The 23,512-nt window shown below is 39.3% G+C and overlaps 1 protein-coding gene across 2 annotated transcripts in view; it reads left to right on the top strand.

Annotated features, from left to right (window-relative positions):
• Positions 1-23,512, top strand: part of prkcaa (protein kinase C, alpha, a) — a 139,853-nt gene that overhangs the window by 40,850 nt on the left and 75,491 nt on the right. For both annotated transcript variants that reach the window (XM_035659406.1, XM_035659405.1), the window contains exon 3: positions 10,113-10,195. In XM_035659406.1, coding sequence (XP_035515299.1) covers positions 10,113-10,195 — 83 coding nt within the window. The remainder of the gene's footprint in view (positions 1-10,112; positions 10,196-23,512) is intronic.

Below are 23,512 nucleotides of genomic sequence, written 5' to 3'. Positions count from 1 at the left end.
ACACACACATACACACACACCCAAGCGAGTCACAAGCCATTCAGCATGCGAAACCAGTTTCATTAGCTGAATGAGCATCCCACTGCATCAAAACCCATCTTTGTGCTCAGTAAGGATCACTTAGTTCAATTAACAGGATGGATAATGAATAAAAGACCTGCCCAGTGATTGCCTGCCATGATTTGATTCTTCCTGTCCTCATATTGAGCAATTTCCTAAATGATCACTGACCGCATCAATAATCAATTAATAATTGAAAACATTTAAACTATAAACTGCATTTTTTCTTTTAAAAATGAGAGCTGTGTTTAAACTATTGATGTGGGCTATTTCTACATCGCAGTCACATTCAGTGTTCTGCCACTGCACTGCCTACAGACTATATTGGACATTAAAGGCACTTTGATTAATTTCTAACCCATTTTTATAACAACAAAAGGGGCTATAGCCAACAAATGCTGATTATTAAGTAGAAAAACCACTGTGCCGATCTTTCTTTTTCAAGGGCTAATATTGCAACACTTGGCATGAATCCAACTGTATTAGAATTGCTCATTCTGGACACTGAAAACATTAATATAGATTGAAACATTGTCCCGGAACAAATATTGCACAGTGTTGCACCAGCTTTTGGCATGGTTAGTTAATACACATTCTTTGTTGATCTATTATTAACAAATTAATCATTAACATGCCTAGTTTTATTGTATGCATCTGTGTGTTATAAGGTTTTGTTCCTATTTTTTTAGGTTGTGTGTGTTTTACAATTATGAAACCCTGTGTAACTACCATTCTGAAAGCTGCTAGCATTTTTTCCTATTGATTTTATTTATTCAGTACCATCATAAATGATGAATGGCATGCTTACAAATGCTAGATGTTGACCTTTTTTAGGACGGTATCTTACCAACATTATTTCTATAGCCTTTGCCATTTTAGGCTACCGTTTGAATGGAGAATGAGATGATGTGTACAGGGCCCCAGCCACCTCAGAGCAGCTCCTTACTGCTGTACCTGGTGGCAGTAGCTCAGTGTGTAGGGACTTGGCTTGGGAACCAGAGGGTCACCTGTTCAAGTCCCACAGACCACAAAATATGGAGTGTGGACTGGTTTCAACTCCTGTGCACTGCTGAGGTGCCCTTAAGCAAGGCAATCTAACCCCGAAACCTGCTCATGGGGTGCTGGTAACGCGGCAGCCCCATCACTCCACCATCTCTCCCCTTTGCATATCCACATGTGCATGAAGTGTGCATTTCAGTGTGTGTGTGTGTATAAAAAAAGAGTGAAAAAAACAATTTCCCCCTAGGGGATTCTACCTCTGACTCTTTGCCATATTGTTTCTGTCCTACCTGTCACACACAAGTCTGCCATTATGGCTGATTCTAATTGTTATACCTACAAGGATTCCCCTCGAGTGCCCATTGTGTAATTTGTGGAGACTGCAATCCACGTCCTTCTATTACATGCCGTGCCTCTTGACCGCTCTCCCCCACAAGTGGTCATTATGTGTGCAGTGTGCGTAAGAGTCCTTCTCACTCTCTGGCAATTACCAGTGAAGAAACCGCCTGTGCATTTTCTTTAAAGACATCACTTACAATCAGTGATGCATATGTCTTCAGCTGAGCATTGATTAAGCTTTTTAAATCCTCATAGTCTTCACTATACTCAGGAGCTTTTGATAACAGATGGAACCTAATTGGCATTTTGAATGCAGAAGCTGCATAATTGCTCTCTAACAGCAGCGGGACCAGATCAGGGTTCAAAATATCCTGAAAAGGGTCGATACCCAGAGGAGACATTGAAATTTGTGCTGGGATTTAAATATGATGAGGTTGATTTGAATTGGATCTTGTTTATAGATGTTTAAAAAGCAGCAGGCAAATTAACATATGGGGGAGTTAGGAAGTCAGTAAGCATTACTGTTGTTAGACCTCAGTCTTTATGACAACTTGGATACAGCCGTGCATGCACGGAAAAACTTTCTCACACATACTTCAACTGAATCTGACCAAGGTTTTGAGCCCACAAGCTGCGTCATGGTTTTAAGATATGCAGTGTTCATACAGATACAGTTGAAAGAGAAGTGAGTTGTCTGTAGAAAATCAACTTTCCCCTTTTACCTTGGTTACATAAATGTCTGGAAATTGCATAGTGCAGTTAGTATAAAGGAGATCAGCCTCAGTCCTCATAGCACACGCATTCAAATGTGTGCCAGAATTCTCATAAAGCTGTTTGATGGGAATATTTAATATTTTATAAGTGTTTATGGGCAAAGAATATCTATAACGGTGTCCAGAAGACCAGGCCGAAGCTGAATCACTATGAGTTGGGGCGTTGGAGCTTTACATCAAACTGAGCTCAGTTTCATTGCGCTGTGAATACTGAATGATTGCAAGGTCCCATTTCACTGAATAGTTAATGAACCAGAATATGATTGGACATTGCAGAAATTCTCCCAGGGCATTGCCAAACATGTCCAGTGAGTGACTTGTTAAGATTGATTCTTTGAATAGTAATTCTTCCATATACGATAAATATTTCTGTGAATTCCCCTTTTCCCTCTCCATTTCAGTATCTGCTATTTGGCAGATGAAAGAAAGATCCCATTTTTAGTGTGCTGATAACGCTAATTGTAAACCATCTGAGATAGGCCTTATGTTAATAAAGACAGGATCATTACTCAATTAAATGGACTGATTCTGTCTATATTTTTGTTGTGTGTATACAAAGTTGGCTTCCTAGTCAGTGTGAGTGCGGCAGTGCAGCATTTTATTTTCTCTATATTTGGAAGAAAGAAGTCCATGTTCAAAACAAGGCCCCTATTTTTTCATTTACGGTAAGACATTAATCTTTATGTTAACATTTCAGTTACATATGAGAGTAATACTTGATTTGTACAGTCAAAAAATACTGTTTCAACCTCAACCTCATACAATTCAGCTTTTTTTATTTATGCATGCTCAGTGACAATACTTACTGTCACCTGTCTTTCTCAGACCAATGAGAGAGGCTCCATTCAGTTACATGCCCAAGGTTTCAATTCTTGCTGTAAGATAGGTTCCTTAATTTCATTCGATAATGTCATTATTACTCGTTTCCTTGGAAACTACCATTGCTTTGTCCCAGTATGCCCATGCCTCTCTTAACATTTAGTACTTCAAGGTGGGTACTTACATAAAGTGAAGTGCCTGTTATTCTCTGTCCCTACCTGTAACTGTTTGCTTGATAGCAAACCAGCTCTTCTCTTTTCTTCTCTTACTCTTTCTTTGTACAATATGTGCAGGTTAGTGCCTGTACTGTATACTGTATATGGGTAATGTATACTTACGTGGGTTGTTTATGAATTCAGTGGATGGATCATTTAGAGTACATGGCCCATGCGCGTTGCTTTTTCCAAAAACTCAAAGGCCAGGCTGAACCTTCACCTTCACCATAAAAGACGGTCTAGTCTCACAGAAAATGGAACTAATGTTGCATTAGGGTGGGCCCTGTCAGCTTTATGACCTTACGAAGGGGACATTGCCTTTAGATAGCCAAGTGTTAAGTGTAAATATTACTGGAAACAGGGGCAGGTTTCATGACACTCGAGTTTACAGTTAGTGTCCTCCAAATGTAGGTACAAGGCTGCCTTTCTTGGCCACATTTAAAGGAGCCCTTAAAGGAATGGGATTTATTGGGTCATTATGATGTATTGTGTCTAAAAAGCTCCCGAAGTGGATCTTTTCAAAAAATGTATTACAACCTTAAGATTTGGCTTAAGTCTCCCTTCTTATTGTTAAAGAACCCAGTGGTTCTTAAAAGCTTTGAGTCGCAAAGCTTTTCTTAAAAAGAACTTAATTTTACTGCATGTGTAGGTATTTTACTGCTATTATTGCTAAATAGTAGTCACTATCAACAAAACACACTCTTTAAACATAGTAGTGATGCTGAAATTGTGATAAAAAAATACTTCTGTAACTTAGCATGCTGTGATATATTTTATTCTGTTTGGATTGAAATCCTTTCACTCTGAATGTGCTCTCAAGAATAGCTTTTAGGCAGTAACTAATGAACTTTTTCAAACTGTGATTTTAAGTTAACTTTATATATTTGTGTCTTTTTATAATTAAGGATAAAACTGCTGTCAACAAGTAGCTTGATTTAAAGTAACTTTAATCATTACAGAGTTTTAGAGAAAATCAAACTCTACTTAATTATTTGCATGACAATGAAAAACTTAATTCAGTACAGTATTCAAGTACAAGATTTTTTGATTTATACAGTGATCACTGTTATTTAGTGTTAAATGGATGCTATTAAAGAGACATAGAGAGGGAGGTTAATCCATGTCTACAATAGCTGCCACTTATCCACAGCAGCCCTTTTTACTTAAAATGTGGCTATACTAGAGCCAAGTCTAAGCACTAATAAATCAAAAAAGCACAATAATGTCTCTATTAATATTTCATTTTCTGCCATGGTGTTACTTCAGATGATAAACGGTCGTCCTGTTGTGTCCTGTCACAGTGATGTACAATGTTGTCAACTTTAATATCCAGACCTTTAAGTTATGATGATAGTGAATACAGTCATCATGTAGAAAAGCTGTATGGATGGTGTTGACGGTGAGGCACTGAGGTGGCTGCGTCAGTGTTGTTGACCTTTAACATGATTTTATCATCACCCCTGCAAATGCTGCTCAAACCATCAACCACTGAAGGAGGTGATGGCTTCAGCAGCACTGTTACTTTTTACATTTTGATATGATATGATATGACATATGCTGTTCCCTGCTCACAAAAATAAAAAAAAATGTTGAAAAGATTAAATAAAAAGATATCAGTAGCATCCAATTTGGATTAACCCTGTAAACCTACATTCTGTAGTAATTTGCCTGATATTTTAATACATAGCCATAACAAACCAAGCCCTGTTTGTCTGCTTTACTCCCTTATTATGCCCATATAAACACTATACCTTCTTGTGACAGTGCTCATTGCTCCATTGCCTCTGCATCTGACATTTATGATTGGTGTAGGTTTTATATAAATATTTTTAAAGTAGATGTTTACAGTATGGAGGCGTAATGTGTCTTTTAGCGAGACAACTGGATCACCAACAGTGCTCTGAAATGACAAGATTAGCATTCGAAACTGTATTAAACAGTGGCTAAAAACCTTTATCTAAGCCATTTCCATACACCATTTTGTCCTAGTCAGATCTAAATTGTTCCTATTTCATGATTTCATCTCACTCTCCTTTGCATGGAGATATTGTTTGGTGGCAGTGATGTCAATGGTCCACCATGCAAGTGTAGAAAGGAGCCACAGGAAATAATGAAAGCTTCCCAGTCTGGGAAGACAGGTTTTTATCAAGGCACCAATGGGCTGCATGGCCTCTTTATCGTTACAGAATCTCCCTCCAGTACAATCCCTTTGTTTTAGTGGGGTACCTTGGAAAATAAATACCATCTACGTATCTAAGAACAGTTGAATTAAATCATCCCCTCTTTCTCATTTCCTGCCTGTATTCAAGAAAGAAATTGCTCCAATGAACTTCTGACCTGGAAATTTCTTTTGGAAGAAATTGATTTACCAGAATGGGAGTAGAAGTGAGTTTGATGTTATCTTTTGGGAAGGAAAGTGATTTTGCTGTTTGTATAAATAAGTATTGATTTGAAAACACTCATTACACTCTCACTTGCAGTATAATTAAGTATGTCCAGAGAGTAAGGAAATTATGAGGTCAGAAGCAGACAAATACCTCCACTTACCCTCACAAATGTGTTGGAAACACCACAACATAGCTGCTTTTCATTCTCAGAGGTGACTAAGCTGCTAAAGGAGATAGCAAAACACACCACTTAAGTCTTCAATAAGTACATTACTCTGTGAACCTTTATATTAAATTGTAAGTCGCCAAAGTCCCTGTTTTAATCCAATAGCTCTTAATAGCAACAACCTTTGATAGAAACTGACCACACTAACCCTAATGCCCTCAATCTGCCTTATTTCTGTACTTTACAAGTATTGCAGCTCAGTTCAACATTCAGTTTTCCAAATGATTTGCTGAGATAAATGTGCTTGATTAATAGACCAATCAACACTCACCCCTGCTGAAATATAGAGTACATTATTCCCTGACATTAAAGCAGTTACTTGGTGCCTTTGCCTCCTAATGGAGATGTTCCACCAATATGGCATCAGAGGTGATGTATGTGTTGAACCTCAGTGTTGCCCCAGAACGAGACCACTCGGAAAACTGATCACAGGCAGTTGAGCTCTAATGAGTGCAGCAGAAGACGAGTTTCGACCTCCTTCATTTTCAGCCTCTACCAGCCTCCTTCTTTATCTCACTCTACCTCTGTTGCTCGCAACTACACCTTCTCACTCTTTCTTCTTTCAATGTCTTTCACATACTCTTAACAAGCAAGGCCAATTCCATAAATCTCTGGGAGAAAAGACTTCTTCAATTTTGTTTATGTTACAGAAAATAGTTGTCCTAGCCAGAAAACAATGATTTAGATAGAATTTAACTTGAGCATGTTTGTTCAAAGAGGCCCACTGTCTTGGAGGCTGTCCATGGCCAACCTTAGTAGACAACTGCTTGGAGTGTTATCTGTGGTTTCAGTAAATAACTTGTTCAAAATTGAATGCACTCTTTCATCTTGTCAGATAGACAGTTTATGACAGGAATGGGAGAATCAAAGTAGAAGCAGTGCATCAAACACCACTGGGAGTGCCAAAATAGCAGACTCTAGTTCACTGCTGACCATATCAGATGTGGCTATCTGCCGAATCTGTTCAGCATATATGTTTTGTATTTTGCTTGAAGTGCGCATGAAAAAACAGCTAAAACATATTATTTTTCTTATTTTTCACTGGCTGGTTGATATAACACAGTGTTCCCTTTTGTATCCAGTTCATAAAATAATTTTGTATGTGCTATTTTGAATACACATTTCTGGTAGGTCTTTCATAGGAGAAGAAGTAGAAGAGCTCATAGGTTCAATGAGAATAGATTTCTGCTGATGAGCACTGACTGCTAAACAGACAAGGAAATGGCCACCCCATATAGACACTGAAACTTCAACAGAAACAAAGACAAAGGTTTGGTATAAGTAGTGCTGCCTGTGACATCCTGTGTGTTTACCCTGTTTGCCTTTTGTCTTCGAAGTGTGGGTTTGAATCGGGGCTACTCACGCTACTCAAATCATCCATTTACTGTAGGATGAATTACGGAGCTAATGAATCAGTGAGATTTATGACCTGTCTGGTTTGTGGTTTGGCTGTGGTGTGAGTTATGTTTCCTGTTGATTATTGACTGCACTGACCAACATCTCCTTGGAGGCATGAGTCGGGGTTGAGTTGTGGTGGTGTGATAGCTCTGTGTGTGGGGGTTGTATTGATATGGCATCATTACATGTGAATACCAACTTGTTGATAATGCTAACTCTTTCTTTATTGTTTAGTGCTGTGTATGTATAGATTGTAATTCATTATATTGCCTGAAATACAGATCTAGTCAAAACTATGGCATATATTTACATGTTTTATCTTCAAATTACTGATTGTAGCATCATGGGTAGAGAAGCTGGCGTGCGACTACAGCACTGCAGTCCCTTACTTGTGAAATCTGGACTGGGAAAGTGGATTATCTCAACAACAACAAGTACTACTATAATGTGTGTTCACTCCAAATGGGGCTTCTGTGTGAATATTTACAACTGTAGCCATGGTGTCGGGATAAAGAGCATTCATGCTCCGACGAAAAACAGAAATAATTGTGGATGACTGGCATGAGCTTGGTTGGACCTGCCAAGTTATTAAAAAGCATAAAATGTTCAGATACTCTTGCAAAGCACATTAATCAAATATTCATAATGCAATCAAATATGATACTGTTGAGGTTGATCTGTTGACAGCCGTGGTTTAATAGACAAATGTAACTGGTATCTGGAGTAGAAATCCAAACAACACTGCTGGTATTGACCCAAGCATGTCTGTGACACTATTTAACCTTGGTGTCTGCCACCCACATAGCAAACAACCTTCTACTGAAAACATACCAAATGCACTGTAATGGACATATGTCTGCATGTTCTGATATATCTATTTACTCAGTTAACAGAATGCAGTGTAGTAAATACAGTACAATACTTTCTCATATATTTAAGGTATTGTTTCTGGCTTGACAATGCCAAGTCCCTGCTGAACACTGATATTTCTTACAGCTTTGGGACAGTAGCTATTGATTTCTTTGTGGCCTGATTCATGAAAAACTGATAGGACAGAGTAAGTACACAGAATGCTAGAAACACAAAGTCTATGTAGCAATGTGGCTGCAAACAAACATGCAGCAAAGTCAAGGACATAGGAAGAAGAACTAAGGAGCAGCCAAACAGACAATGTTTCAGCATTATTCACTAATGTTTGTTGCATAGTTTGAACCTGATGACCAATGACTCAGTATGTATTGTAATATACAGTATGAAATATGCTTGACTCTTCATGCATATGGAGACATGTAAGCAGACTCTATTAATCTGTGGTGATAATGCGTATATTGAGAAGATAGAAGTTATTTCCTTTTGTGATTGATGACTTATGCACAATAATGTGTCATATAAACCTGATTTATGAGCCACATATCTAATAAAATTAAATGCAAAATATGTTCTCAGCAAGTATTACACATATATGCTAAGCAAATAGGCTGTCATATTCATAAATATCTGTCTTTATTCAAGACTTTAGGCAAGGCAGCTCAGCTCTGTGATGGGACAGATGGTGGATGGAGTTTTGACTCATGCCAAAACAACAGTGATCAGAAGTCAAAAATAATTACTGTAGTCACATTAACAGCAGCACTGTCATTCCTCAGTTTGTGTTTGCATATCTAAATCATAATTTAGATGTTACGACTGAATGAGGACACATAAACTGGCTTTTTTGGGGGGGAGGTATTCTGTTGATGATGTCTGGACTTCTGTAAGGTTTTTTTGCCTATGTCTGTTCAGCCACAGTGGCCATCACAGCTCATCTGAAAGAATTTTGTTTGGGTGGAGCCGTTTGAGAATGATGAAGTGGAAAGACGAGAAGGGATCTGTAGGTGGATGCATGTACAAGAGTGAGAGACACACAGACACTGAACATTACTTTGCTCCGCTGTTGTCATGAAACTGTAAATCTTAAAATCAAACAAGGCCTCTGGAAATGCATCACATCACTGATGCAACACACGCCACTAATGGAGTCTACTCAGGGTTACTCTGTGCTAAGTGAAGACTATTGAAAACCGCCAATTCAGATGCTTTCATCTCATGCTGCAAGTGTCGGCCTTGAAAACATTAAGCCCTAGGAAGAAAGGGAGGGGCGCTCTTGTCTATCAAAAGGAAAAAAGGGGCAGAAGTAACATTTATCGACACATTTATGGTGAACAAGTGACATGGACATACAAAGACAGAGAATGAGAATGAGAACATACAGTTTTGTATGTTATTTACACCGTACACCTCACACAATTAGCCCTCCTCACCCTGTCTCGTCTTGGTGTCTGACGGTTTTTGAGAGCCACTAACAGCCTTCCTCCACTTTGAGTCGGCTGCTTGCTTTGCTGCACTCACTGACCTAGCAGTCAGACATCAGAGCGACACTATCTGCTCTGACACCGTGTAGGTGCAGATGTATTCAAGTGTGTAGGTCTGAATGTGTCCACATGTTCAGTTATTGTGTGAGTTTGTGGATGTCTTTGGCTGCATTTGAGTATGCTTCATGTGCATGCAAACGTGTGAGTGTGTATGTGACGTCTGCTTTAGCTCCTGTCATGTCAGTGAGGAGGTGGCACTGTACTGTGCAATAAGAGCAGTCAGCCTGCAGGCAGGACTGGCCATCTGGACAAATGATAAGGAGCCTAGCCCAGACATCAATGTTTTTTTCAGTCCCTCTCAGTGTTATCAGATCTCGGTCTCTTTCTGCTGTCTGTCTACATATCAGTCAACAATGATACATTGTATTTTAACTATCTCACTCTTTCTCTCCTTTTTGTTTCCCCATCTGTCTCTGTATTTCTTTCTCTCTGAATCTCTGTCTCTATCTCAACACTCTCCTCTTGTCTCTTTTCTTCCCCTGCAGTTTGCTGTTTTGTGGTCCACAAGCGGTGCCATGAACTTGTCACGTTCTCCTGCCCAGGGGCAGATAAGGGGCCTGACACAGACGTAAGTAACCAAAGCCCAGCTGTTGCCTCTCACTTGTTTGTTGTTGAGGAGGTGCCTTCCCTGTCATTACACTGAAGAGCATGCACAGTGGCACCAATATGTAGTCATATCAACTAGGCCTGCCTCTTTTCTAAACAAACTTTTTCTCTTTGTATGTATCCTCGTATTATGAAGCACTATAGCATCACTTTCAAGTGCATATTGCGTCAATTTCAGTTTGAAGAAAGTGTAGATGTTTGAAATAATAAAATAAGCCTTCTTTATTGTCATGTTAATGGAAATATTGATCACAGCAAATTGACACAAGTAGGAAATGTATTGTTTACGTTGAAAATAAAAGCTTTGTATCTTTGTTTCAAAATATCTCAAGAGAAGAGCTTTAATATTTTACTTTTGCATAATTCAAATACTGCCATTCAAATGTTAAATTCATTCAACTTATGATTGAATCACAGCAACAGCAGGTGGCTAATTTGATTAATTTAATGTTGATGTTCCAGTCGAATCACAGTTCGTCACCTTTAGGAGAAATGATTCAAATATTCCACTTAGTGAGTAACTGTTTCCAACCCCTTAAGACAAACTAAACTTTAGATTGTTCCCTCCTTGTAATAATGCAAAGTCAATCTGTTTTCCTCCAAACTAAACAGCTTTGACAAACAGGTTGTGACTTTATAACATATTGATGCTGACCTTCATCCTCAAAAGGGTTATGGAGTTCAGAATATAACTCTAAATAATAATTCTCATTCATCCAGCAGGACTAAGTTCACGCAAAAGCCGATTGTCAGATTAGTGTGCCATTAGCAATGACCTGCTCCGGCCCAGAGACAGATGGGAAGTGTAGGATTGGTGGCCAAAACCAACACACCTACATCTGTCTTGGCCAGACCAGGAGACACACAACAGCTGGTCTGAATTAATGATAACACCAGAAGAAAAACAAGACTCTAATCTTAGCAATAGTCCAAGTTTACTGAGCACACTGTTTTCTGGATTTCTATTAATTAATGATTTGCCATTTCTCAGTGAAGTTCTAGTTGAAACAGTTTAGTTAAGTTTTCTGAGTAATTTAATCAGCATATTGAGATAAAAAAGGTAATTAACGTACGGTTACATTAATTACATTAATTAAAAAGGATTTCTTTCATTTGACAGTCAGTATCATTTGAAATGCTTGATAAATATCATATATGTTCAATTAGGTCTCCCATTCGCCTCTTCATCGGCTGCTAGTACCAGCTACGTGCTATCAGCCACAGCTTACCTTCTTGCTAAGTGTGAAACTCCATTTACATGCCTGCGTGCCTGCCGTAGGCATGAGTATCCTCTCAGCATTACGGCAGTGCAGCCTGGCCTCTGTAACTGGAGATATGTCAGTGTGTCATTCAAGATCATCAACCCAGACTCTTTAAATAGAGCGGATGACACGGAAGCCGTAACAGCAGAAAATAGTCTGAGCTGGGGGGATTCTAGATTCGAGCACTGAGGTTTGTAGTGAGGGAACATCAGGTTCATCGTTTGCAGGACAGCTGACTTTTAAAGACCTTTGAGATGTGTGTGTTGCAGTGACCCGGTTTCCCATTTTACTATTGCATAGAATGCACGAGCATGTCTTTATTATTGAATCTACTTGAAGCTCCTCGTTCATTCCTGTCAAACTGCAAAGTTCTGCGTTATCTAATGGAGGTTATTTTCTTTGTTAATGTGATATCAAAACCTCTATTCTCATAACCCACTATAGTGTATTTATATATATTTTTCCTCTGGTCTTATTTCTACATCTTATTTAGCCTTTTACTGTTATACTATTTGTCATTGCCACACTGAAATGCAAGGATTATGTGTCACATACTCCATACACTAACAGTACCTCAACAAATGTGCAGAAATCCAATCCGACAAGAGCAGACTTCACTTAGAGCACCTCTATTCTCTCTATTCCTTTTGTTCATGCAGAGACTATATGGTTTTTATGACTTTATAACTCACCATGAACCAAATCAAGTCTTTTAAAAATATAATCTTGTGCCGTATAAAATATGTGGTACTCCCTTTAATATACACAATAATATTCTGTGCACTTAGCAATACTGTTGCCAGGGGCAACCTCACATATTACATGTCTTGCTGCCTCCCAGGCGTGCAATCCAGGAAGGCAATAACTCCCATGGCCAACAAATATCCTGAAGATCTGCAGTATCTAGGCTACCTGCATTTTATGACTCATGTCTGTGTTTTATAACTCCCCTACTGGATGAAACATAGTGTGCACAAAGATGCTAATAAGAGACACCAGATCTTTTCAGTAACAAACTTGAGCTTGACCATGAGCAGCTAGCCTTGGTTTAACTGGTCAAGATTACAATGAATACGCTGTTCCTCATAGCAACGGCCTCAGGGTGTTATTTCAAGGGCAGATAAAGGCTGCAGATACACTCACACGTGAGAATCGCTCTGTACAGCCCATTGACAGTACAGCCGGTGTAGTAATTGTGTCACAGAGCACATTCAGTGGTGCAGTTTGCGATTCAGTTTTAAGGTGTCATCTTTGAGGAGAGAACTAACACTTGATTCGTCTCCCAGTTTCACAGGGATTGGAGCGGATGTCTGTCGACGCAGGCTTGCTGCTCAAACCACTAGATTGCTGCTTCTCTTGAGAAACTTAACATTATCATTACAGTTGTCATAACAAAGGTAGAAGTAAAATTGGTGTATGCAGTATTATAACTGGTTGTCTGCTGTATCTTTTGATTTATAAGAAGCATATCAATGCCTTGTCAAATTAATTTTGGTAGTGCCTCTAGGCCCCATGATGCTGTGTTTTTGTGGCAAATCGAATGACACAGTATAGTGGAGTATAAAATGAAATTGCAGAAAATGCTCAAATGTTTGTTACTATCTTTTGTTAGTTTCTTTAGACTTTTAAAACAATTTAAACATGTAACCTGTAATCAAAATTGGCCTTAAGGAGATGCGTTGTATTAATCTGTAATACAATCAATAACAAGTATCATCATCTGTAATAATAAACAAAGCTGTTTAGTTTGGAGGAAAATATATTGACTTATTGAAGCACTTCATTTAAAAAAATGTTTGCGTTTGACTGTCAGGTGTAATGTTACAAGCAGGTCGAGTAAGTTCAGTGCTTTACAGGACAAGACCATCAATAATGCAAGAGCTTCCCATTTCACTACAGGGGCTCAGCAGCTGAAACTGAGAGGTTTAATGTGCTTGTGTGGCTGTGTGGCTGCTGCATCATTGATGTCCACTTAAGCAGTGCAGCACATATGACCTGGGGCAATCTGCAAGTCTTTTTGCACTGATTTCCCCTCTGCTTACACACACACACACACACACACACACACACATGTTCAGACAATCACCCCTAGCCCTTCGGGGCTGTTCAGTGCACAGCTAGCTGTGACAGAGTAACAGAGTTAAGCAGGAGCTCAGTGCCCTTTCTGTCTCCTCTGCTTGGAAACAGACAGAACTGACCGGAGGGTGACATGGCAGCCTGCCAGGGCTCAAACACACACCCAGAAAATACTCTAGTGCCATTTTGAATGGCGATATATGTAAGGATGTTCTTCACAATATCGACTAGTCAAATGGTATCAATAACACAGCCTTTAAATCACTCAGTTAAGGTATACATATGTCATAAGGTGTAAATAGTTAACCTGAGAGAAATCTTATTTGTAATATTAATGAGTAATGCCATAGGCAGAAGTGATCTAATATTTAAAAGGGTAAATCATACAGGAGTAGCAGCTCTGGGAAAGATAGGTGTTCTGGTGACGAGGTTTGGGACACTCCATCTCATTACAAGGACTCTGCTTGGGAATTGAAAACAAGATTAAACTGGATTGAAGCTAAATTACATCATCAGTGCCACAGGCATCCTTGGTTGTCACAGGCAATGGAGCCTTTCGTCTGTATTTTTAGTCCATTTCCTTCTGGTGAGGGTGTTGGCTGTCACTTTTAGACAGGCCTGTTCTGGTACAGAAGTTGTCTTTAAACACCGTTTCACCATTTAGCCTGCCAATGGTTCAGAAGTGAATCAATGGGGAATCCACTTAAACACCTTTTCTGGTGTTCATAGGAAGATGATTCTGCTAGTGGTGATGTGGTGTAGCAGGTCATCTGCTGACATTGGTTTGCCAGTATGAATCACCACATCACTGGCACTGACAGTGGCAAAAACACTTAAGGTAAAGGTTGGTAAACTGTTTTTCAGTTGGTTTTTTAACTATATGTCAGTACCAATAAAAATGGCAACAGATATAATATTGGTGTGAGTGCTTGTCTGAATGTAAATGTAGCTGCTTATGCTTGTGCGATGTAATGGGCCTTGTATCAGTGTCAGCCTCCCACCCCTTTCTGGTGTCAAATCCTGGCACATGCTTTGAGCACTCGCCCCTATGCAAGCCTTGGCACAAACCTTGCTTCCAAGGAAACATGGCCACAAAGAAACTTGATGCTGCATATTTGTGCTTAGTGCACTAATTTTATTTTGGTGTGTGAGGGCTGACATGTCCTGTGGAGCCCTGTCACGATACACTGTTTTAGCAAAATTAGATCATTGTAGACTCAAACATGCCTGCAAACACACACGACATGCACATAAAATCACACTGTGAAAAGTGCCAGACGGAATTATCTCTGTGGCGGGTAGCTAGAGCTGCAGCCTGCAGAACGTGCACGAGAGGAGACACATAACAGCTACTCATGTCCTTCTATAGGGAATAAGAGAATGTTCTCTACTCATATTGTGTGTCTAATGAAGTTTGGCCTCTGTCACCAAGCTGTATTCATTGTCGTAGATGAGCCACCCCAAGTATGATGTGTTTGGAGATGCTGCTGTGATGTCATTATCTGCTCACAGCATGCACAGTTCATCATCTGACCTCAGCATTTACACCAGAGAGTGTAGTAGATGAGAATAGGGTTGCAACTAACTATCATTTTAATTATCGATTAATGTGGCAATTATTTTCTAGATTAATTGTTGGGTCTTCAAAATGTCATAAAATAGTGAAAAATATCCATCCCAGCCCCAAATCCAAGGTGAGGTCTTTTTTTCTCTTCTTTTGCCAGCCTAAAGCCCAAGGACATTCAGCCTTATATGATATAAAACAGAGAAAACAGGAAATTGCCATACTTGAGAGGCTGATAACAGCCATTTTTGCATGAAAACAAATCAGTTAGTCAACGAATTGTTGGAGCCCTAGATGAGAAATCAAGAAATAAGTTAGAAAATGTGAGCCATTACTATCGTTACAACTTGCTGATGAACTGGAGACCAAACAAGAGGGGGTAGAATTTAGGATAGAGAAGAAGTGGGAGGAGAAGGAAATGAAAAGGAGATATCATTTCCAGATAATAAAGCAGTTAGGATGACATGAAGCACTGTATAAATGTCAAGTCCTACGCAGGATTTGAACGTAAGGTCTGTTGGCTGTAATGCACTCTTGCACCCTCGCCTCTTTGAAAAATCCTCCTGACTATTACCATAGATGCACAGAAACCAGATCTGTTGAATGATGATTTTGTTTTGGCTCAGGGTTCAGTTTTTTTTATTAACATAAATGACTTCAGTCTATGATAAATGGTCAGTGTTTTTAGCCAAAAAGACAGAATGTGTCTACAACAATACATAGAATCACTCGTTTCTTAGAAATAATCTTCTCAGAATGGGACTTTTCTCCTATGCTGAGACAAAAGTGCTGTTGGTACACATTTTAATGAAGGTCCTGGTACATTCCCTTTAAAATGTTGGCCATGCATCATAGTTGGATGTTTGTTGCTTATGCACTGCAGTAGACTATATCTGATGAAGTTGCTGGTACATTCCCTTTAAAATGTTGGCCATGCATCATAGTTGGATGTTTGTTGCTTATGCACTGCAGTAGACTATATCTGATGCGACAGGGGCTCATAAAATTTCTCATCTAAGACCCTGAAGGAATTAAGTCTCCTGAGGGGACAGGGGCTAATATAAACAAATGTGTGGGTGTACAGAGACATTCTCAAACTTTATACCCCCACTTGATGATATGTGTAGATAATATCACACAAGCCAAAATACAGAGTTGCTTTGATTTCAGTTTTAAGCTTTTGTTACTGGAAGCAGAGTCAGCCACAGACAGTTGAGAATAGATGTTGTTTTGAGTTCCCATGCTCTGTGACAGACAAAAATAAGAGTATGGGCAGTTATTAATCTGTCTGGAAAGTGTTTATAAAGCCAGACTATGGATATTAACAGGTCTCTCGAACTGTCTCTTCCTAGATATTTATGCATCATAGAAACTGCACAAAGGCAGTGAAAAAGTTAGATTATTGCTTCTTTGACACAGCATGATGATACAATACTTGTTTGAACCCAAATACCTCCTGCCTTTTATTCCAGACAAAAAGAGCTTTAACTTTGCAGACAAGTCTTTGCAGGTAACAGTAATGTAAAATAAAGCCAGTTCTTTTTGCTGTTGTTGTTATACAGCAGATTGAATAAGTGACTGTGTTTGTGTGTTGCTGAAAAATGGCCTTTGTTCAGAAGCTTTCCTAGATACTGGGGAAAAAATAATAATAACAGATCGATGTCTAACTACGTTAGCTGTACACCAGTAACTTTATCTTCATGTGATTATGAGGCCGCTGCTGCTAAGACACGATTCATGTCAACAGCTTAATTCACTTAGGTTTTATTGATTAGAGTCATTTTCAAATACTGTGATTTGTATGGTAGAAGTCACATTAATATTGGCATTGTCTGGGGATGGAAACACTGGTAAACACTTGAGCATTTGACATCTGTCCTCATCAAGAGTCTTTGAGTCTCATCAGTGCACAGAGGAAATGGCTTGAAGGTTCCTGAGCTGTGAGAGGGATGTGAGGGGAACATCACTGTTGCCCTTTTTGACAGAAGGAACGTAGTTAACGATCAAATAACTAAAAGTCAAGCTTTTGGCGAGAGAAAAATTTATGTGTGTGGTCTGCTGGGGAGAGACCTGATACAGGAATCATCTGTACCAGAAAACAATTTCTTCAGCATGCTTTGGACTTTTAAAAAGCCACCTTTTGTGGCATATATTGCTGTCATTGTAATCACTCAATGTTATGTGGCTTTTTATTGTCTTAGTTGATTAAAAAAAAAAAAAAGAAGTATATATAACATTATGATACACTAATTTACCCAGTAAGTCTGTTAGTGTACCAGAAATCTACCACTGTCACTATATGGGATGTTGTTTTATAACTGAAGAAGAAATATCCAGTATATTTTATATGTCTCTTCTCTTTTAATCACTGATTTGTTTCTTTTGATCACTTCTTTAAATGGGTTTTGGATTTTCGTTTTGGATCATTCACATTAGTCCAACACTTTTTTTTTTCTTTTTAATACTTTTTGTTCTTTACATATTTTAACTGCTAAAAAAGCTGTGAAATGAATAGTACGCTCTACACATTGCAACTTTAAGTTGCAGGAAAAATAAGAAAATAAGAGATAATGTTTTGCCATTTTTCTTCAGAAATGTGTCATTGTTCCAGTGATTATCAGTGTTGACTTACAGTTGATAGAGAGTCCCCCGGGCTGCCTGCTGATGGTATTTATACGCTCAGGGATCCTAATGAACACTAACAGATCTTGAGTCTCTCTTGCTAATGGTCTGTGACATGCCTGTCTAAAAAGTGGTTTGATCAAGGCTTTGCAGGGGGAGATAATGCAGAAGGGTGTAAGCGCTTACATGCGCTCAAGTGTGTGTGTGTGTGTGTGTGTGTGTGTGTGTCTTTGTAGTGATGGAGGATGGATGTGTGCACTGGGAGCTGCTGAATCACTTCCCATTGAAGTATTTCCCATTGGAGAGGTATTAAATTGACCTTGTTGCAGCATAAACCCCATGGCCACAACTACATTTTAGTGAGTAATTCTCCTGTGTTGTCATCTGCTTGACCTTTCAACACCGAGGTAATTCTTGAAAAACAATTTGTTCACATACTCTATTACCTGCACACTACGCCTACAATGTCTATTTCACTCATACATACAGATTGACTCATAACAAGCAGACAGAAAAGATTAAAGGCAACTTTAGGACTTGTTAAGGCTCTCTGCACTCTCCCAATTTATCGAGAAAAATAACACATTTTTACTACAAATACATAATTCTGTCTACTTTTAGCCCTATATGACCATTGGTGCTGTATGTTAATTTAAAACCTGTAAGCTTTTAATTCTTTATGAAAGGTATATGTTCAAGGTTTGTATCTCCCTACCCTCCACCCACTTACACATGCATACAAACACCAAGCTTCTAATTAACATGGCGAAAGACAAGCAAATAAATGCTGTACCTCGTTCTTTACTGCCAATAGGGAAAGTTTGTTATCACCAGTGCATGAAATTAAGTTTTCATCATCCACCTTCCATTTCCTTCCATTTCCTTCCATAGTTTAACAGGAAGCCTAGTATGGTGATCAAAGAGATAATGTCTGATCCTTTGTCATAACAGTAAAGCAATCCAAGCTGTGCACATAAACTAAAAATGGATTAAAAATATAGCTCAACTTAAATACTTAATGAAATAACTGACTTAAAGCTGTAAACCAAACTGCCAGTCCCTGCCATATGCTGCCACTCTTGCGTCCTTCTTCCGTTATACAAAGGTATCCCTGTGGCCGGTGTATGTACTGCACATAGTGTGAAGATGTGGAATAGAAATGTATTAGTACTGTGACCTTTGAACAGCGTAAAAACTCTTGTGTTAAATAAATTGATGGACTGGGTGAAGTTACAAACATCTGTGTCTGTGCCTGGGAGCCTTTTTGAAAGCCTCTCTGGTGGCTCTGTGGCAGGGTCATTTGCCAGCTTTAGACACCTCAGAATCAAAGGGAATATTTGTAGAGCTGCCATTTCACACTGATATTCATGAGCTTTCAGCTAAAGAAGAGCCACAGTTTCTCATCTGGAACCGCAGTAGATCTGTTTCCAGGTGAGGACACTGGCCTGGGACAGTGATATTGTGACTTGAACAACCAGGCACTGTATATTACAGCATTTTCTCCTTCCATTAATGTTTTTTTGACTGGAAGACCCTTTACTGCAGTTATTATTCCTGCTGCCTACAACGTACAACTGAAAGTGAAACTTCACAGCCACTTAGGGTTGTCTTATTGTAAATCAAGACATCACTAACCTGTCTTAGGTGGTTAAGGCCGGGGGAAATTGGACATGACATACAAGTAAAGTACAACACCAACAAATCTCCAGATTACACACTGTGTACTCGAGACACCCACGATGCACCGGACTTCTCTATGTTAAACAGTCTGTTTGTTCAATATGGTGGGAACAGCAGCTAATCGAAGTTCCTGCCTCCTTGACCACACAAACACACAGAAAAAAAATTAACATGCACATACAATTTTTATGCAGTATACAAATATTCTCTTGCATACACATACAAACACTCAGAAACATTTTAATATCCAAAGTACACACACAAACTCATTCCACCAGTCCCTCAGAGGTTTGTTTACAGCAAGTATCTGGTAGCCAGTCTTGATCCAACCATGCTAAGTATTACTAATGACCGGCGCATGGGAGAGTTGGAACTGCTCTTGACCCTGAATCAACTCTGCGTCACAGTTCCTGCAGGATCAGAGTTTGTTATACATAACCTGTCCATCTCCACAACCCAGTTGCTTTGCATGTTTAAGCCTATTGTCTACCCATCATGTTTAAATATTTTTGCTCCATTTCCCAAAGCACACCATACAGTGGCATAAAGGCATGCATTTCCTGTTGCAGATGTGCTATAAGTGTTCTGCATTTCAGTGCAGACAATAACACTTTAAATAGAAGCCAGAGAGGATCTAAAGTCTAAACTTGACCTTGCATGCAACACTCAGGCCTGAAGCTGAACCAGCAGTAGGTCTGAAGCTCAACTCCAGAAATAGAACGATACAAGTCACAGATAGGCGGAGCCTCTTCTTCTCCTTCTGTATCGCAAAGGACTTCAATAGAGTTCTCTGTCTTGTGTTTGTTATTTAATACAGGTAAAGTACTACAGCTTTACCTGCATTGAAAGAGGCAAGGAGAACAGAATTACTGAGCATCTACCAAACAAAGCAGTTGAGAATTGAGTTCACTTCGCAGTGCAGAAGCTTGATAGTTGTGTGAGTAGTGAGCCAGCTACTAAAAATGTTTGACATTATTCAGTGACTCACTTTAGTATAAACTAATGAGAAAATTATCAACCTAACGACATGACATGCTCTTTGCACAAAACATCCTTTCCCAAGAGGCACTACAGTATGTTTGCTGTATCCCTGGGCATCCTGATGTTTGGCAGTGCTAAATAAAAAGGCTTTAGAAGTCAAAGTCTCTGTTCCTTCAAACCATAATGAAATCCCCAAATGCACTAATACACACACACACAACTGCAAACAGTTAATTCATTGCATGTACAAAAGCTATCTTTTATTGAGTTTTCTGGCATACCACGGAGCGAAGACCACAGAAGGCAGAGTTGAAGAGCCAAGCCACTGCCCCTGTCAGCTGGCTCATTACAGTGAAAAAAGACTCTGCCAAGACTTTAGCTATTAGATAACTTTTTGAAACACATATTGTGAAGTTCTTTTAATTATTAAACACCTGACAGATGGCCTACACCTGATAAGCCAATTTATTCTGGCTTTTGGCGTTTGCAACATGACCAAATGAACCAGCAAGTCTGCTTTTTTCAAAATTTCCCCTCATTTTTTTCTACCTGTTACCTTGCTAGAGAAAAGGTTGGCGTAGAAGGTAGTAAACAGAGCAGTCATCTTCAAGCCAATGTGACAGCTGTGACAGACCCCCTTGTCCTCTCCTGACCTTGTGGATGTCACTCACAGCGCGTGCGCATGGCTATGCTAATGAACCAGTCTGCAAATGAACACATCTCTGCAGCTTCTATGTGTGCGGGTCCTGTATTAACTGGGAGCTCAATTTTCTCCAGCTGTGAAAAGGCAGGCAGGAGGGTTGGTTCAAAGTGCTCTAAGGTCTCAGAACTGTAAACTGAGTTCAGTCTGTCTCATGCTTTGTTTTTCTCTAAATGGTCCATTTCATATATATAATAATAATAATACTGTGTCTTCTGGAATTGTGTTTTGTAAGGGTTTACAGGGCCTCTTGTGTGGACAACATTCACTGCAACAACTGAACATTACAAATGCCCTTGCAGGTGACTGACAACATCCTATCACGTTGCCAGCATTATCATTTTTGTGACTTGGTTACTTCAGTCATGGAATGAAAAAATATATAAATGAATCAAATTAAATTTAAACAGATACTAGTAATGCCAATAAAATATTTTGTTTCATTGCAGTTATTACATTTGTACTGCAGACTGGGAACATCTTTGCCAGATTGTGCAGGTATAGACAGAACTGGTTACTTAAGAAAATGGTTTGATTAAATTAATTCTTGTGTCCCAGAGACATATGTCTCATTTTATACTAGAAAAGCTTTTTTGGTCACACCTCTGTACCTATGTGTCTTAATGAAGTTATCGAGGGGCAGCATGTAGGGATTGATTTAGATGTGGATCCAGTGTAGAACTCTGAGGTACACCACATTGGATGCCTCGCTTCCAAAAATTGGATGACACAACTTTTTTCAGCTTGGTCAGGCATATATCAAAGGTTTAATAAACAAGCTCCTGAATCAGTGATGACTTGCGCAACAGACTTAATTATTATTATCAAGCTTGTCCATAAAAATTGCAGTCCACTATGAACACCACAGTGATAGATGCCATTCATTTATACAAAGTCAGTCAAAAAGGCAACTTGAGCCCTGGCAACAGGTAAACGTATGAGCTATTATCTCTAGCTCTGCTAGCAGACAGATGTGTTAACAGATACTACACGGCAAGGAAAACCCCCTGTGAGCTGTGGTGGCAACCTGCCCTCCCTCTCAGCACTCAGCAGCTTAGTAAAAGGCCAAGAGGAATCAGGGTGGTGATTTATATGCTAAAAATAGTAACCATGCCTAGCCTCATGTCCTCATGTCTGGATAAGTGATAGCTCCATTTTGTTCTCTTCAAAACTTCTTCTTACCTAAGTAACCACAGCGTTTACCCCTATAGCTGTAGGGCGAGGATATTCACTAGAAAGTAGCCAGCAGCAAAGTGTGCGTTTGTGCTGTGTGTTTGTCGGAATAAAGTGATGGCTAGTTGCTGCCTATTGAGTCATTCCAGATCTATGCTACATACACAAACGGCACCTTAAACATTTAGATAAACATGCCTGTGTATGTTGTTCTATGATTGACGTGTGAGTGGTACAGTTTTTTTTATGGGAGGAGGGAAAGGTGGTTAATATGATGTAAAATATAATTAAAAGTTGGCAGAATTAGGTGATGCAGTGACACAGACTGCCTTGCTTGGGTCAACACATCATTAGTACTGTGTGAAGAGGCTTTGAAAATGACATAAAATGAGTAATAGTAGCTATGCATCTTCTTCTGACCCTCTTCTAAATGCCAATTATCCCTGTCAAGCTATTAAAGGCTTGTATATGGTACTTTTTCTCACCCTTTCCAAAACACAATGATTTGGAGAAAAGGAAAACTGTCCTGCGGCGTCTTTCCATATTAGCTTGCATGTGTCTGTCTGTTAACCACAACAGAGCGGGACTCCAAAACTGTTACAGGGAGGAGCCTTCTGCCACCTCCATTTCAAATGTCACCTCCCAGTGAGGGATGATGGGTAAAAGAGGAATGAGAGTATTAGGTGAGGGAGTGAATACAAAAAAGGATAGAGAATTCAGAGGGGAATTTAGTGATGGTCAATGCTCGTCTGACGCTGAATATTAAGGAAATGGTTCCCCTTCAAGCATTACTGTAACAACCGTTTTTTCAGTCCTGAAGGGAACAGATGGGTCAAGGAGATAAGTGAATGAAGGATATGACAGAGATGAAGTGACGATCAGTGTGTTTTTCACACTCTCTCTCTGGCTGCAAATGTCACGCCAGGTGGATCTCTTTAGACTCTGTGGGAGGCAGGTGGACTGTATTAGCTACCCAGCCTCTTTGATGATTGCTGCACTCGGGTTGTTACATATTCTTCCTTGCTGGAAAAAAAAAAAACAGAAATGTCTGTGTTGTTTTGAATCTGCAATTTCACTGCCTGAAGCTGTTTTTAAAGTATATATATTTTTTGAGCTTGTGCAATACAAGCTCAAAAAATTTATTATGTTATTATAGTGACAGCTGAAGATAGACAGGAAAGGGGGGCAGAGAGAGGGGATGACACGCAGCAAGGACCTCAG

This window comes from Morone saxatilis, unplaced genomic scaffold, assembly GCF_004916995.1.
Source record: "Morone saxatilis isolate NCDOM2014 unplaced genomic scaffold, NCSU_SB_2.0 Contig17, whole genome shotgun sequence".
In the NCBI taxonomy this organism is placed as follows: Eukaryota; Metazoa; Chordata; class Actinopteri; family Moronidae; genus Morone; species Morone saxatilis.
Note: the sequence above shows the minus strand (reverse complement) of the source record. Positions and strands in the feature narration are given on the sequence as shown.